This window comes from Xiphias gladius, chromosome 12, assembly GCF_016859285.1.
Source record: "Xiphias gladius isolate SHS-SW01 ecotype Sanya breed wild chromosome 12, ASM1685928v1, whole genome shotgun sequence".
NCBI classification, from domain to species: Eukaryota; Metazoa; Chordata; class Actinopteri; order Istiophoriformes; family Xiphiidae; genus Xiphias; species Xiphias gladius.
The window spans coordinates 498,991-515,703 of NC_053411.1; the positions used below are offsets into that span (position 1 = coordinate 498,991).

Consider the following 16,713-nt stretch of genomic DNA (forward strand, 5'->3'; position numbering starts at 1 on the left):
TTTAGCGTCAAAGAATGATTTCTGACTTTCAGGACAGATTTTTTTTTTAATATAAATTGAGAAAAAAGTCAGAATTCTGATTTTCAAATAAGAATTAAAAATAAAAATTCCAAATATATTTTTCACGTGAAAAATCGGAAATCATGACAAGCGTATTTACTGTTTCTGCGTGGTAGACCATTGTGCTATGAACTATCTAGTATATTAATGCATATACAATCATTTGCAAATGTGAAAGTGGTCCAAGGAAACACATCCACGCAACAACATACTACAAGATGACCCATGTCTGATAAATTATACTTCGTGCAAGGATCCCGAAGGGACTCTGTTATTACAAATATGTACTGTTAGTTGCACACGCTTTATCTTATTTTACTTTTAGCAAAGTTTTTCTTGAACAGATTATGAGGTGAAACTGAATCTGAAGAAAATAGACTTGAAATATGATAGTTACTGCTGCTGGCGGAGAAGCGTTTTAGTCCCAGCAAGAGTTCTGGTATTCACCTTGGGCTTTCAGAATAAAAGCAGAAACATTTAATATGGTTTTAAAGTATGGCACAGAAATTTAACCTTTATAGCTACTGCACAGATTATTAAGTCGTGTCATAAAAATAGTATAAAATGCATCATTTGTTACTATAGGGGCTGATCAGCGAGTCATGTTTTTAATTCTCTTGACGTGTGGAGAAGATGCTCTTGTTATGAAGGACACAAACCGGAAATGCTGTTGCTGTTGTTGCTGATAGCTGAGCAAAAGCCGCTGGAGGTATCTCTGGGCCACAAGTATCTAGCTGTACATAAGTCATTTTGACAACTGACGAAGAAGAGAGACGGCGATAATAAAAGGGAGAGTTAGCTTAGAGTTAAAAGGTAAGACATAACTACAGAATTACTCAATGTCGACTGTTTACGAAGATGCTAGTTCTTTTTGCGTGGTAGCACTTTGACTACAGCTACCTAAACAGCTTGTGTAATATTGAATAGAAAATAATTCAGCGCACTTTAGTAAACACTTAACATTTCTTTTTTCATATGTTAGTTAGTAAACAACTGTGTGTGTGTGACAGGTGGTGATAGTGGGACAAAGCAGCGTTTAATAGCACTCACTTCATCTGGACATTTTCCTGTAGAACAGTATGCTCTATAGTTTGTATTTGTAAGTTACGTGACCTGACAGATACACAAAAAGACTTAGCCTTGAACTCTGTTCTGTTAGTTTAGATAGCAGCTGAACTACAAAGCCTACTTTGAATTAAAATCATCCGTGTACTTGTTCCAGTTTGGATGGATAATTTTTCAGTATTACATTAACTCTGCTGTAGAGCTTTATCATCTCTGGCACAGTGGACATTAAAATTTCATTCACCCCCTTACCTTACACAGGAGTGGTGGTGGAAGTCGGGGGTAAAGGTCGGATATGTCTGGACTATGTTCCAGTATAGTGTTATCCAGCATAGTGTTATGCTGGAACATTATATGGCCCCGGCATTCCTGTTTAGCTGAAATAATGACGGTCTTAAAACTAAATGTTGACATAGGGACCCTTTTAAGACATGGCCACAAGATGAGGTTCTAAAGCAGGAGCATGTCTGGTGATTTTGTGCTTTAGTAGTGCATGTTCCTTGCATTCCCAAACAAAATTACGATTAATAAAATTATCAAAAACCAATTTTCTACCATATTCTATGGTTGTTTACAACCCTACAGTCAGGCTGAGGCTTTTAGGCTCCCTGGAGGTCTGGGGCCATGTGGCAGTGGCACACAGTTACAACAAATATATTTGTGAAAAAGTAATATAATAATTACTTCACTATAATAGAGAAGTGGTGATAGTAACACAGTAAAACAGCTGTACCAATATAGCAGCATTTACAATTGGGATAGTTACAATATCATTTTTAGATGTAATAGTAATGGGGCACTCCGCTGATTTTACACACAAAACTCAGTTTTCTTGTCATACTCAGCTTGTGAAAACAGTTTTTAGTATGTTTTCCTTGACTCTTGAGGAGCTTTGTCAAGTTTGAGAGAATAACTCATGATTTCATCAGGGTTATCGGGAGTTTGGCTTGAGATACACAAAAGTTAGACAAAACCTGTGTCAAATTTGTAGCATGTAGTTTGAATGGTGTAGGCATTTAATGGGCAGGGTCTAACGAAAGATGATATTGAATTGCATTACGAGAAATTTATTGTCCAGCATTTTTGTAACTTGATTCATACTAGGGACTAAAAGTCAGCATATCTCAGCCTCTTTTGCTTAGAATTTGACCATTAATTTTCCGGCGGGCCACCATTTATTTTTTGTCTTGGGTAAATCCCCCTCCTTAATCAACATGCACTACTGACACACTAAAATGACTTAAAGTATAGCTGTAAAAGTCACAGGCTTAAAGTTGAAATACAGAATTGAACAGCCACTTAAAAAAAACAATCCTAGGTTTGGGCATTTTTGGAAACTTTCAATAGCAGTGCTGATATGATGCCGGAAATTCTATATGGATACAATGATACGTAAATTTGAGGAATATTAATATAATAACATTATATATATATATATATATATATATATATATATATATATATAACTTTTAAAATTTTAACTTTTACTGTCCAAGGGGCAAATTTGTCCTCCAGCCAGGTGAAACACAGAATGCACATAGACTTGAACATTTACATAATAAAATACATAAAATGTATCCTAAAACCCTCCACACAAGCAGTGTCCATCAGTGACAGCATAGCATAAAGCCTGATGTAAACTTAGTGTAACTCTTTTTGTCTGTTAATTAAATATTACTCTCTTTCTATCTATCTATCTATAAATATAATATAGTGTAATATGAATTTGCCAGATTGAGCCAGCAGGCTACTTGTTATCTGCAATCCCTTGGAAGGTTTGTGTTATACATTCAAAGAAGGAAAGACACAAGCATGACTAGAAGCACACAAACCACTTCAAAAGCACATACAATTGGATACAGTATCAATAAAAGGACACTTAATAAAAACATGACAGAACAGGTAGGTACAAGTGCATATTACAGTTATGGCTTTCTAACAACAGTAAAGACAAAACACTACAAAATGTAGGAGTACAAATAAATATCAGGAACAAATTACACAATGACAAACGAGTCATAAAAAACAATAGAGAAAGAACAGAGCATGCACGTAAGGTAAACAATAATAGACATATATTATGGAAATACATTAGAGTGTAAGTATTTTAAAAACTAGTATTGCATTGGCATATTCAGCAACTTAAATAATCATTTACTAAAATGCCAAAGTGATGGTGACAATTTGTTTTTTTGTCTAAGACCTTAAAGGCTTATAATATATGTTACATATTGGAGAGTCATTGCTTTCAGAATAATTTTGCTACTTTCATATTCAAATTAAGAATCTGACCAAGCATTCAATGGCAACTGTCAATACATGACTCTTTTCAAGTAAGGTTACTACCATAAACCTGCTCTCATTTGAAAGGTACCTCTTTAAATTTCACATCCAACAAGTCAGAATGAGTATAAGTCATACTGAACCAAAGTTACGGAGTTTTTTGCCTTGCATATTTTGTTGGCGTAAAAATGGGAATATAAGGCCTGTAGTAGTACCTTTTGTGTGGAAAACACTTTGTAGCCATAGACACAAGTCTGAACCAATTCTGTGTCAACATCTGTTCCAGTGACATGGGGATCCTAAAATGTTTTGCACATATAGAATCAGGAGACTTACAGCTTTGAAACAGTGCATAATTTGTCATGAATTTGTTAGTCGAGCACAGACCAAAACATACCTAAAGTAGCGCTACCAAGGATGCTACCAAAGCTTTGGCCTGTATTTTAAGCTATTAAACAAGATACCAGCCATAATCAGAAATGTATCTTGTTTCTACGGTAATAAATAAAAGATAAAAATCCTTGTTGTTGAATTTTTCCCAGGTCGGACAATGCAGAACTTTAGCTGCTTAAGTTAACGTTAACATTAGCTTCACAGACTGACTGGACAGGCTGATTCACAGCTTTGAATACGAGAGGTCCTGATTTAAACTTTAAACGAGGATATGATAAATTTAACACTGGATTATGACAACTCCGCCCACCAGCTCATTTACACATGACAAATACCTGCTACCTACCTCTTTAAACCCACTACTCTAGACCCACCACCCTGTTGGTGTTTTTTAATTTCAAAAAGACAGAGCCCAGAGTATATTTTTTCAAGCTTCACAGTTTAATCACAGTTTTACCTTCTGTGATGAAACCATCTGTGGCTGTGTAAATAATACGGACACTATACTATTTTTGAAGTTTAGTCAACTAACAGAATGCTGAGTAAGTTAGTCAGTAACAGTTGTAATTATAGCTGGCAAAATCAGTGGTTGCCTGCTGAAACCTACGCTTCCTACAGCTTGTTAAGACAATTTGAATTATTTAAAATTGTGGCACGATATAAAAATGATTAATCGATCAGTCCCACCACATCCCATTGTCCTAATTTAGTCCCTTGTGTCTTCTCAGAGAGAGCTAAGTGCCCTATAACTCTGCATGGCTGATCACAAGATGATGGACCATGAAGTGGCTGACCTCCCCAGTGGCCCCCTGGATATCTATAGGAAAAAAGTCTCTTTCAGCTGGAAGGATATGCTCCGCTTCATAGATGGAGAGGAAATGCTGGCATTCAAGGTAACATCACATTCTCTCTGTAGTTTGGACTCCTCTATGTGGGACTTGTAAAATTCTGACTTCAGCAACTTCTAGTGGTAGTATCAAAAAATACTCTGGAGAAAGGTAGCGCTGTGTACGGGGGCTTTGAACTAGTTAAATGAAAAAATAAAAAATGCTAAAATGGGTTGTCAAATATACACTGGCAGCCATCAATATACCTGGGTGGCCCACCCAAGTAAAGTTTATGTGTAGGAAACACTGAACTTGATTAGTTAACAATGAAAATAGCCTAACATTACATGATACATACGTTACACATTGTTTTTCACGTCAGTCAGCCGGGATATGTCAGTTGACATAAGTAAGGACACTGACAGCTAACGTTGTTAGCTAACGTCAATGTCATGTAACGTTAATATTACCTAACTTAGCTTACATCAAATTAACGTTAATTATCAATGATAACTACTGGAGTAACCTTATCTGTTTGCTGTCGTATATTGAGAGCGTTAAAGTTGAGTTTGGACTTGTGGATAACTGTAGTGGATACTGTAACGTTGCTTAACGTCACTTGCTAGATTTAACGTTACATACATTATACATTGTTTTCACAACAAGCACTGACTGACTGGGAGTGAGAGATGCTTTGATGAAGCAACGGCACAAAACATTACATTAGAGAGCTTATATATGTTATTATTAGAAGTGTAAAAGTATTTTTGGTTCATAATGAAACTGTCGGGATTGAGTCTGACAACTGGGCAGTCTCCATAATCCATTTTGTAGATGTTCAAATGTAATATATATTTTTTTAGAACTTTAACGTTCTCTTGTCCATGGTGGGGCTTAAAAGCTGGGGCTCAAAGTTCATTTTTGACCTTGGACACAGCTGTTGAGAAAACAATCTGACCACAAGCACGATTTAGTAGCTGCTCAAAAATTTCTGGACAACTAAAAATAACTCCATATGTTGATGAAGAACAGCTGTTTCCAAGGTCATGAATGAACTTTGAATCTCAGACATCCAGCTGCTTTCCTCTCTTACTTTTTGGCTGGCTATTCAACTGCTTTCATGTATTGTGTACAAGTGGACACTTTAACTGACTACAGGGCTTAAACGTGAAACTGACATTTTTAATGCTTTCAGTGACCGATTTCATCCTCAACTTTTTTACCTACTTAGATTTATTCTTAGAATTAGACTTAAACTGATAAATCAAATCCTTGTGCCTTGTGCTTCAGCTTAAACTGCCACCCCCATACAATATTTAACATGCAAAGAATTAATATTTTAAGACATTTTAACCATTTTACAGTGTTGACATTGTATTTTTTTTGAAAGTTTCTTTCTAGGTATTACTGTTATTATAAATCCATGGTCCTTTTACTAATTAACTTACAAGAACCTTGGAACATCAGAACATACAGCATCAGATAAAACAAAAGTAACTTTTTTTGCATAACTTTTAACAAAAACAAAACATTTTTGGTTCCTTTGTTTTCTAAATGTTCCTCGTCATATCCTGTGCAATTCTTCTCTGCTGCAGCAACATGTGTTCAGGACGCTGGAGAATGATCCTCTGTTTGCCCGTCGGCCCGGTGAAGACGTCCCTGTTGAGAAAATGAAAGAGCTGACTTTCCTAAGGTATCAACATAACAGAAAGTTTCACTTTTTGTGGCTAGTGTGAATTTACACATACTGTACAATTCAATTTTTTTTTTCTTTTTTCTTCCCCCACCAGCAACATTATCTGTTATACAGTGCCTTCAGAAAGTATTTAGACCTCTTCACAATTTATGCTGCAACTGTATGCTAAAATAAATAAAATAAAAAATCATTTTTTACACTCAATACTCCATAATGACAAAACAAAAACAGAATTTTAGAAGTTTTTGTAAGATTGGTATAAAGGAACAGCTGAACATTGACATAAGTATTCAGAACCTTTGCTATCACACTTGAAATTTAGAGAAATGTTCCTCCCACTTCTCTTGATCATCTTTGAGATGTTTCTGGAAGTTTGTCCAATCTCCAAACAAGATCTCTTGAGCTGAGTCAGAGTGACCATCGGGTTCTTGGTCACCTCTCTTACCAAGGCCCTTCTCCCCCGATTGCTCAGTTTGGTCAGGCGGCCAGCTCTACAAGAGTACTCATTGACTGTAACCTTCAATGCAGCAGAATTTTTTTTATAGCCTTCCTCAGATCTGCACATCAACACAATCTTCTGCAGGCAGTTCCTTCAACCACATGGCTTGGTTTTTGGTCTGATATGCATTATCAGCTGTGAGACCTTATATAGACACCTGTCTATATAAGGTCTCACACCTATGTGCCTTTCCAAATCATGTCCAATCAGTTGAATTTACTGCAGATGAACCACAGTCAAGGTGTAAAAAAATCTCAAAGATGATCAAGAGAAATGGGAGCCACCTGAGCTAAATTTCAAGTGTCAGAGTAAAGGGTTTGAATACTTATGCCAGCATGATATTTCAGTTTTTCCTTTTTAATAAATTTTCAAAAAATTCTAAAAATCTGTTTTCGCTATGTCAGTATGGGGTGTTAAGTGTAGATTGATGGGGGGAAAAAATGAATTTCTTTGATTTTTAGCACTAGGCTGCAACATAAGAAAATGTGAAAAAACTGAAGGGGTCTGAATACTCCCCGAACACACTGTATAATATCCTTATCTATATACTGTACATATCAGTCCCTCCAGGATTTCTTGGACTTTTTTTTTTTTTGGGATTGTTATGGCCAAAAATGCCTGATTTCACAGCAGCTTTTCTACAAAATTGCTCTACATGTTGCCATGTTTTTAGATGTTTTTTTGTAATGGAATTGTGGGAGCAAGTGAAAATTGTAAAAATAGTTGTGATTTCTTTTTTTATAATTCATTAATGATTTATTAACTCCCCCAGTCCAAAGAAGCCTACCCTTTTACAAGATATTGTTAGAGCTTATTTGCATTTAAATATTTTCTCACTCCTCCGCCTCAGTGACGTCTCTCTCACACACAATCCCTGATTTCATCCAAGTTGATATTTTGAAAAGCTTTCACACCGTGTTTAAACATTTTGTTTATGACTTTTTACTCCTAAACTATTTTTTTTATCAAACACACACACACACACACACACACACACACACACACACACACACACACACACACACACACACACACACACACACACACAGTTAATCTTGTTTTCATCTGTCTGGGCAGGCTTTTTTAGAGGGTTTCTGGCAAAGTCTAATTTAGTATTTCTGTTCTTGTGTGTTACCAGTGGTTTGCACCTTGTGGTAAAGCCTCTCTATTTACATTCATGAAAGCGTCTCTTGATTGTAGACTTTGACAATGATACGCCTACCTTCTCGAGAGTGTTCTTGACCTGGCTAGATGTTGTTAAGGGGTTTTCTTCACCAAGGAAAGAATTCTGTGATCATCCACTTCACTGTGGTCTCCCAAGTCTTTTGGTGCTGCTGAACTCACCAGTGCATTCCTTCTTTTTAAGAATGTACCAAATTGTTGATTGCCCCTCCTAAAGTGAATGAAATAACGAGGGAACAGGCCACACCTGACAAACTAATCAATTGTCAATTTTTCAATTGGTTTTGATCCTCTGAAAATGAGGGACAGTGTATAAAAATTGCTTTATTTCCTTAACGGTTAATGCAATATTTTTGTTAAACCACTTTTACTATAATTATGAAACCTGGACTCTTTCAGCACTTGCAATAGATCTGGATGCAACAGCTTCTTTCATGGTGATTTGTCTTGTCTGTTGTCCACGCGTTTCAGCCATTCTCCCGGTGTGTTTTGCGGTTGAAAGTTTTCTTCAGTTGATAACTTTTATTTGTGTTACACCACAACGTTGCGCGTGTTACAAAACAATTTACCTTTGCTTTCGTGTAGAACATAATGGAATTGCCTTGCACAGTCTTTAGCGCTATCTTTGTTTGTAACTGTGAGATGTTTGTGTCACACATGTCTGTATCTTCACAACCAGAAACAAGGAAGTGATTTTGATGACATACGTTTATGGCTCAATACATGAATTGAACCATACGTGAGGGACTGCTATGATGATGAAACTTGCAGGGAAACTAAGATGATTGGTGAAATTTGTAGAAATTTGCAGTGATTGGACAAAATTGCCAAATCGCTCAGAATTCATGGGGATGGGTTCAATTTGTGTTAACTGTTGGGCTCATGCCATCCTGGAGGGACTGACATATGGGAAAAAAAAGTTTCAATTTAAAATCCACAGGGTGAAGCAGCTCTTCCGCTATGACTTTGTGACAAAAGAAGAGGCAATGGTCAATCCCTGGAAGGCTGTGGTCCTCAATGAGTGTCTGGGCATGTACGACTTGGCCATGGCTTCCAAGTTCTTCCTCAACAAAGGGGTGAGAATTTATCATTGGCTATGTTGGGAAGTGTGCAAAATGAAACACTTGACATGATGAAAGTATTAGATATTCAAAGGACATGTTGTGTTCACTGCTGAAGTGTGTGATAGGACAAAGAAAGTTTACTTTACTCCACTTAACTTTTCTCTACCCTACTTTACTCTGATCTACTTTACTTTCTTAATTATGTAGTTACATAATTAAATAATTAATTATTTGATACTCATACGAGTATCAAATCTGTACTATTCTGTTATCCCCTTAAAGTCTTATTTTTCTATCCAATGGAAGTCAAATTAGTTTGCCAGCAAATACTCAATACTGAGAGTGCTTGCTCCTCTCCAGCAATAACATGTACTTTGTCTATTTGCTTCATTGATAATCTTACAGTGTATACTTTTTAAACTAAAAGTCAATACTGTTGACTTTAAGTACACTAGATGGCTAGTGCAACAACCATCTAGTGCACTGCAAGTCAACAGTGCACTAGTGCAAAACTAGGTTGCACTAGATGGCAACCTAGTTGGCACTAGATGGCAGCAAGGTTGCCATCTAGTTGCCATAATCACTGCTGTGATTTATGAGCAAATAACCGCAAATTTAATGACATTCCCATCAACCTCAGCTGTGTTTCGTGTCTATTGCTAATTTCTGAATGCTGCATGGTAAAGTAAAAGGGTGAAAATTGCCTGCTAAACATCAGAAAGTTAGCATGCTAACATTAGCATTTTGCTAAAAGCAGCACTAAATCTACAGCCTCACAGAGCTGCTAGTATGGCTGTCTCTCCATACTTATCCATCCAACACTTTCCTTTATTGATGTGTAATGAGCATTTAAGCCAAGATGTGGCCGCTAAAATTGCTGTAGACTTCTTTCTTGTTGTTTTAATCCAAAAGATGTAAAAACAAATTCTGTTTTTAGATGTTTGGAGCAACTATTGCCAACTCAGGATCAGAGAGACACCGCAAATATGTTGAAAACACTGAAGACATGACGGTAAGTGTTCAACACAGCTTGTAGAACTGCCAGTAGAACCACCTTACAGCTGTGTGAGTATTCTTCATGGTATAACAGGAAAAATCTAGAGTGAAGAGTCTACAAGGATGTCACAAAATGGTGTTCACAGTGAATCATACAATCATCTTTGGATCCCTATATTCAATATATTAAGTTATTTCCTCCAACACTCCAGTTTTTAGGGATATGCAGTTAGTAATTCAATACATAATATTTGTTATATTATGATTGTCGCTTCCATAATTAATCTCGTACAAATTATGATAATATTTGTTTCAAAATAATTGAACAAAATCTCCCAAGAATTAAACAAAAAAAATTAACTAAAAGTCAACAAAAATAATTTGAGACAGAAATATGGAAAAACTTACAATAAAACTATACAAGAATGCTACATGATTGATATGATTACAATTTCTCCACTTTCACTGATCAGTATTGACCTTTTTTTGCCACCTCTCAGTTTCACTGCCATTTTTTTTCTAGGTTTTTCAGTTTTGCTGCTTAATTTTTTAGTTTCAGTTCTGGCCAAGAGGTGGTTTCATTCTATTTATCTTCCGTCCATCTCATTGACACAGATACTAGACATTATGTGGGTGTAATAACCGTCCTTTCACTGATGTTAAAACAACTTTATGTGACTCTACATACACAGATGGGCAGCAAGTGCACAGAGTGACTGTGGCAAGCAGCTGTGGCACTTTCTGTGGTACCCATGTTAGCCTGTTAGCCTGTCAAGATGAATTTCAATACTGCAAACAGATTAACAGGAGTTAAACGACAACGAATTTAACAGTTTAATAGAATACAGCCCTACAGTCTAGTCTGTTAATTGTGCACTCAGAATCACCAAAATTACAGAGACCTAACTGTCCATGGTCACTAGATGGCAATATGGTCACATGGCAAACAATGCATTGAATTTTTCATTTCATAACTTGGCCATTTCACATCACACAAATATGGGAGTTGAACTGTTTCATAAAAACATTTGCTAAGAAATATTAGCTGGATTACTGAATAGTTGGACAGCTAATTCAAGTTGATTCAGACATGTGTTCATCCATGGAAGAATATCAATTTGGTCACTTCAGGAATGCATCTACAGTTTATGGCAGGCACCTGGCAGTTCTCTTTTCTTCAGGACGCCCCTCAGGACCTGAGGGGTGTGTGTGTGTGTGTGTGTCTGTGAGTGTGTGAGTTTGTGTGTATGCATGAGAGAGATATTATGTGTTTAATTCCGATTTTTCTTTTGTTAAATATATTTAAATATATTTCAGTTTATTGTTCCATAGCCACTTTATCTTGATCTTTTTGTCCCTTTCCTTGAGATTCACAGCCAGGATGACCCCAAAAGGTCATAAAGTGAATTCAAGTCCCGCTGTTAATTGTGTTATCATGTCGGGACATCGACCTCCTTTGCGTTTGAGAAGGGTGGTTCCTTGCCTGACCATGCTGATTCTTACACTTTTATTGTGAGGGGTGAGAAGGCCATCTGACAGATTCTGACTTTGTCTAAAAAGGTTTATTCAAACCCACTTTTAGTAGATTATTACATTATTTATATATCATATCATATCATATCATATCATATCATATCATATCATATATCATATAATATATCATATCATATATCATATCATATATCATATCATATATCATATCATATCATATATCATATCATATTCCAAGTGGGGTTACACGGTCCGATGGTCACAGTCCAGGGAGCTTTGGACCGTTGAGGACAGGTGTAGGCAACAGAGAATAGGTGATCCCTATGATCAGAGTTGATGTCTCTCTTTGGATTTTGTAAATCACTGGGGCTCGTATAGCTAGTCTAGGGCAAGGTTAAATATTGGGTTCTAATCTGATGTAGATGATTATTTGGTTACTTTAGGGTTACTTTACTAGTCATATACAAGCTTTAGGACAGCGGAAACCATAGTCATTCCACAGGGGTCAAATCAATGGTACGGGTACCTTCATATCGTATTTGTGTAATAGTATAATAATAGTCTAATTTCAGGTTATATCTACTGAAGAAGTTATCCTGATGAGAGGAATGTACATGGCTAGGGACTATATCAGCTATACCACACACTTTTGGGAAACGAGAGTATTCTATGAACTGTTGAATTACCCCCACTTATAGCCAGTTAGTTGGGGTAAGTCAAAACAGGGAAACTTTAAATAGTGGATCCATGGATGGTGGCCTGGAGTAAAAGACATGTGACCTTCAAGTTATTTTCTACAATTGGCACCATGCACGCAGTAATAACTGTTATATTTACTCCCCCACTAGCAACTGGACATGCGTGCTTAATTATGTCCTTTTGTTCACGATTTGTCTCTCCCTTTCCTTGAGACTCACAGCCAAGATGAACCCAAAAGGTCGTAAAGTGAGTTCACATCCCGCTGTTTTTTTATTTTGTTACCATGTCAGAATATTAGTCACTTAGTTTGAGAAGGGTGGTTCCTTGCCTGGCCAATGTTGATTCTGACACTTTAAATGTGAGAGGTGAGAAGGCCATCATGTAGATCCTTACAGTGTTTGAAAAGGTTTATTCAAACCCAATGTGTTATCTCTTAGTAGAATTCAGAAAACGGATATGTCCTCAGTACAATGCAGGCTGCTGGGAAAACGACATGACATAAGGGTTGAGCAAACAGGCCTGCACAGAATCGATCACTGGTTATTGCCACACAATGCATGCTGGTTAGATTTCTGTCCGACTCGATCCTGACTTGCTCTGACAGCATGCAAACAAAGGCAACGATTCAATTCAATTTTTTATTATCGCCAAATCATAACAGAAGTTATCTCCGGGCAATTTTCATATAGAGCAGGTCTAGACCGTACTCTTCATAGTTATATTTACAGAGAACCAACATTCCCCCATGAGCAAGCACTTGGTGAAAGTAGCAAGAAAAAACTCCCTTTTAACAGGTAGAAACCTTGAACAGAACATGGCTCATGGTGAATAGACTAAACTTATATAGTGCTTTTCTAGTCTTATCAACCCCTCTAAGGTACAGTGATACATCGGGGCAATTTGGGGTTCAGTATATTGTCCAAGGACACTTTGACTTGCAGACTGGAGGAGCTGGGGATCAAACCACTAACCTGCTCTACCTCCTGAGCCAAAGCTGGACGTCTGCCTCTACCAGTTGGGTTGAAAGAGAGGTGGGGGGCAGGAGGGAGGAAAGAGAACATAGCACAATGCAGGTTCCACAGATGTATATTAATAAGACTAATAATAGAACTATTAATTATAATAATAGGGCTAATAGTAAGACTAAGAAGCAGTGAGTGTTGAGCAGGATCATGGGGGCAGTAGGTGGTTTGCAGTTACAGATCTAGACTCTGCACCTCCAGAGGCAGAAATACCTGCAGAAATCGACAGGAGGAGAGAGACGAGGAAGCACAATGCTACGGGAGAGAGAAGAAGCCATGTTAGTAACAAGCATTGATTTGATATGAATATGTATGGATAAAGAGGGAGAGGAGGAGAGAGGAGCTTGGTGCATCATGGGAAGTCCACGAGCAGTCTAGGCGTATAGCAGCATAACTAGGGGATGGTTCAAGACATCCCTGAGCAAGCCCTAACTATAAGCTTTATCAAAAGGGAAGGTTTTAAGCTTGCTCTTAAACGTGGAGAGGGTGTCTGCCTCCCAGACCAAAACTGGCAGAAGACTCCACAGCAGAGGAGCCTGATAGCTGAAGGCTCTGCCTCCCATTCTACTTTTGGAAATTCTGGGAACAAAAAGTAACCCTGCATTCTTTGAGCACAGTATTCTAGTGGGGTAATAGGATACTGTGAGCTCGTCAAGATATAAAGCTCTTTGAGATATGATAACCTCACAAGATCAAAATGACTGCAGCTTTTGCTGCCAGGCACCACAGTTGCTGTCCACAAGACCTGAAGCCATGATGGGAAATGCCTGGCTCTCCTCTGATCTAAGAGTTGATTGATTTAGAAATTGGCTTTACAACATGATGTTTAATAGAAACTTTTTGTCTTTGTTTAATTAGAGAGATTTTGATTTTTATTAAGCCGGTTTTGCACTATGAAGGTTTATGTTAACAAAATAATGGGTGTGTTTTTTTTTTTTAATCAGAGGCTCAGCTTATATCACTGATTTACAAACATCACATAGACTGCAAACAATCTATGATAGCTCTAGTTTACAATATGAATATTAAATATTAAGCAACAGGAAAACGTTTGATAAGTGGGATGTGAAGATTCTTAAAATAACATCTGTGTAAATGTTAAGCCTAGACAGTCTAAATATCTGACAGATCAATAATGAAAACTACTGTCTTGTATTTGTTTCTTCTTGTGTATTTTGGTTATTGATTAAAGTTTTGAATATATGTAGTGTGAGAGGGACAGCAATCAAGTCTGGTCAGCTAATTTATAGAAGGGCATCAATTCAGTTCAATTAAATTCAGTATTATTCATATAGCTCCAAATCATAGTAGAGGTTATCGCAGGGCACTTTTCATATAGAGCAGGTCTACTCTTTATAGTAATATTTACAGAGACCCAACATTCCCCAATGAACAAGCACTTGGCGACAGTAGCAAGAAAAACCCCCTTTTAACATGTAGAAACCTTGAACAGAACCCGGCTCATAGAAAATGGACTGCACTTATATAGTGCTTTTCAAGTCTTATCAAGAAGGAAAGAGGGCATAGCACAGTACAGGTATAACATAAAGATGTAATAATAATGAAACTAATAATAGAACTAATAATTAAAATAAGGTGAATGATAATACGAATAAAACAAAATATAATAATAGTAATGACAATCATAATAATTGAAGCAGTGGGTGTTGAGCAGGATCAGTAGGTGGTTTGCAGTGACAGATCTGGACTCTGCAGCATGAGGGACAGAAATACCTGCAGAAAGCGACAGGAGGAGAGAGGCGAGAAAGCGCAAAAGTACAGGAGAGAGAAGAATTCAAGTTAGTAATGAGCACTGATGCCATAGGAATGCTTGCAGATGGAGAGGAAGAGGAGGAGAGAGGAGCTTGGTGCATAATGGGAAGTCACCTGGCGGTCTAGGCCTATAGCAGCATAACTAGGGAATGGTTCAAGACAAGCCTGAGCCAGCCCTAACTATAAGCTTTATTCAAAAGGAAGGTTTTAAGCCTACTCTTAAACGTGGAGAGGTTGTCTGCCTCCTAGACCCAAATTGGAGGACGGTTCCACAGTAGAGGAGCTGAATAACTGAAGGCTCCGCCTCCAATTGTACTTTTGGAGACTCTTAAGAACCACAAGCAAGCTTGTGTTCTGGGAGTGCAGTGTTCTAATGGGGTGATAGGGTACTATGAGCTCTTTACGATAAGATGGTGCCTGGCCATTAAGGGATTTTGTAGGTGAGAAGGAGGATTTGAAATTATATTCTGGATTTTATAGGGAGCCAATGCAGAGAAGCTAACACAGGAGAAATATGATCTCTTTTCCTAGTTCCTGTCAGTACTCGCGCTGCAGCATTTTGGATCAGCTGGAGAGTATGTAAAGATTTGTTGGCACAGCCTGATAATAATGAGTTCCAATAATCCAGCCTAGAAGTAACAAAAGGATGGACTAGATTTACTGCTTCTTTTTGAGGCAGGATGTGCCTGATTTTTGCAATGTTACGTAGGTGAAAAAAGGCAGTCCTTGAAGTTTGTTTATGTGTGGGTTAAAGGATATATCCTGATCATAGAGAACTCGAAGATTCCTAACAGTGGTGCTGGAGGCCAGGGCAAAAGCCATCCAGAGTAACTTTAACATTAGATAAGGTGTTTCTAAGGTGTTGGGGATCAAGTGCAATAACTTCAATTTTGTCTGAGTTTAACAGCAGAAAGTTGCCTTTCATCCAGGTCTTTATGTCCTTAAGGCATGCTTGAAGTTTAGCAAACTGAAATTGATTGACAAGTATAATTGGGTGTCATCTGCATAGTAATGGCAGTTTATGGAGTGTTTCCTAATAAAATCGCCTAAAGGAAGCATACATAAGGTGAATAGAACTGCACAGAACCTTGTGGAACTCCGTGACTAACTTTTGAGTGTATTGCGGATTTATCGTTAGCGTGCACAAACTGAAATCGATCTAATAAATAGGACTTAAAAAGTAAAACGGTGAAAGTGAAAAAGTAAAGAGGTGCTAACAAAGGGTGAAACTTCCTTAAGCAGCCTAGGTGGGCTGGGGTCTAAGAGACAGGTTGATGGTTAAGATGAAGACATTGTTTTAGTTAGTTGGCGAAGGTCGATGTGAGGAAAACTGTCTAAGTATATATTTTTTACAGCTGTTTCTAAGGTTCCTGTGTTTGAAGATAAATCGATGCCGGTTGAGGGCGGAGGTTGTGAATTTTGTCTCTAATTGTTAGAATTTTATCATCAAAGAAGTTCATGAAATCGTCACTACTGAGGGCAATGGGAATACATGGATCAATGGAGCTATGACTCTGTCAGCCTGGCTACAGTGCTGAAAAGAAACCCAGGGTTGTTTTTATTTTCCTCTCTTTCCTCTGTTCAGGCATTACAGAGGGCCTTCCTATATGTTTCAAGACTATCATGCCAGACCAAGCGGGATTCTTCCAGTTTGCTAGAATGC

General features: G+C 37.5%; 1 protein-coding gene across 1 annotated transcript in view; it reads left to right on the forward strand.

Moving 5' to 3' along the window:
* The first annotated feature begins 756 nt into the window (after positions 1-756).
* The window catches only part of acox3 (acyl-CoA oxidase 3, pristanoyl), a 67,327-nt gene continuing 51,370 nt past the window's right edge, over positions 757-16,713 (forward strand). Inside the window, exons 1-5 of the mRNA XM_040141060.1 lie at positions 757-873; positions 4,530-4,694; positions 6,224-6,321; positions 8,946-9,081; positions 10,007-10,081. Of these exons, the coding sequence (XP_039996994.1) occupies positions 4,557-4,694; positions 6,224-6,321; positions 8,946-9,081; positions 10,007-10,081 (447 nt within the window). The 5' untranslated portion in view covers positions 757-873; positions 4,530-4,556. The remainder of the gene's footprint in view (positions 874-4,529; positions 4,695-6,223; positions 6,322-8,945; positions 9,082-10,006; positions 10,082-16,713) is intronic.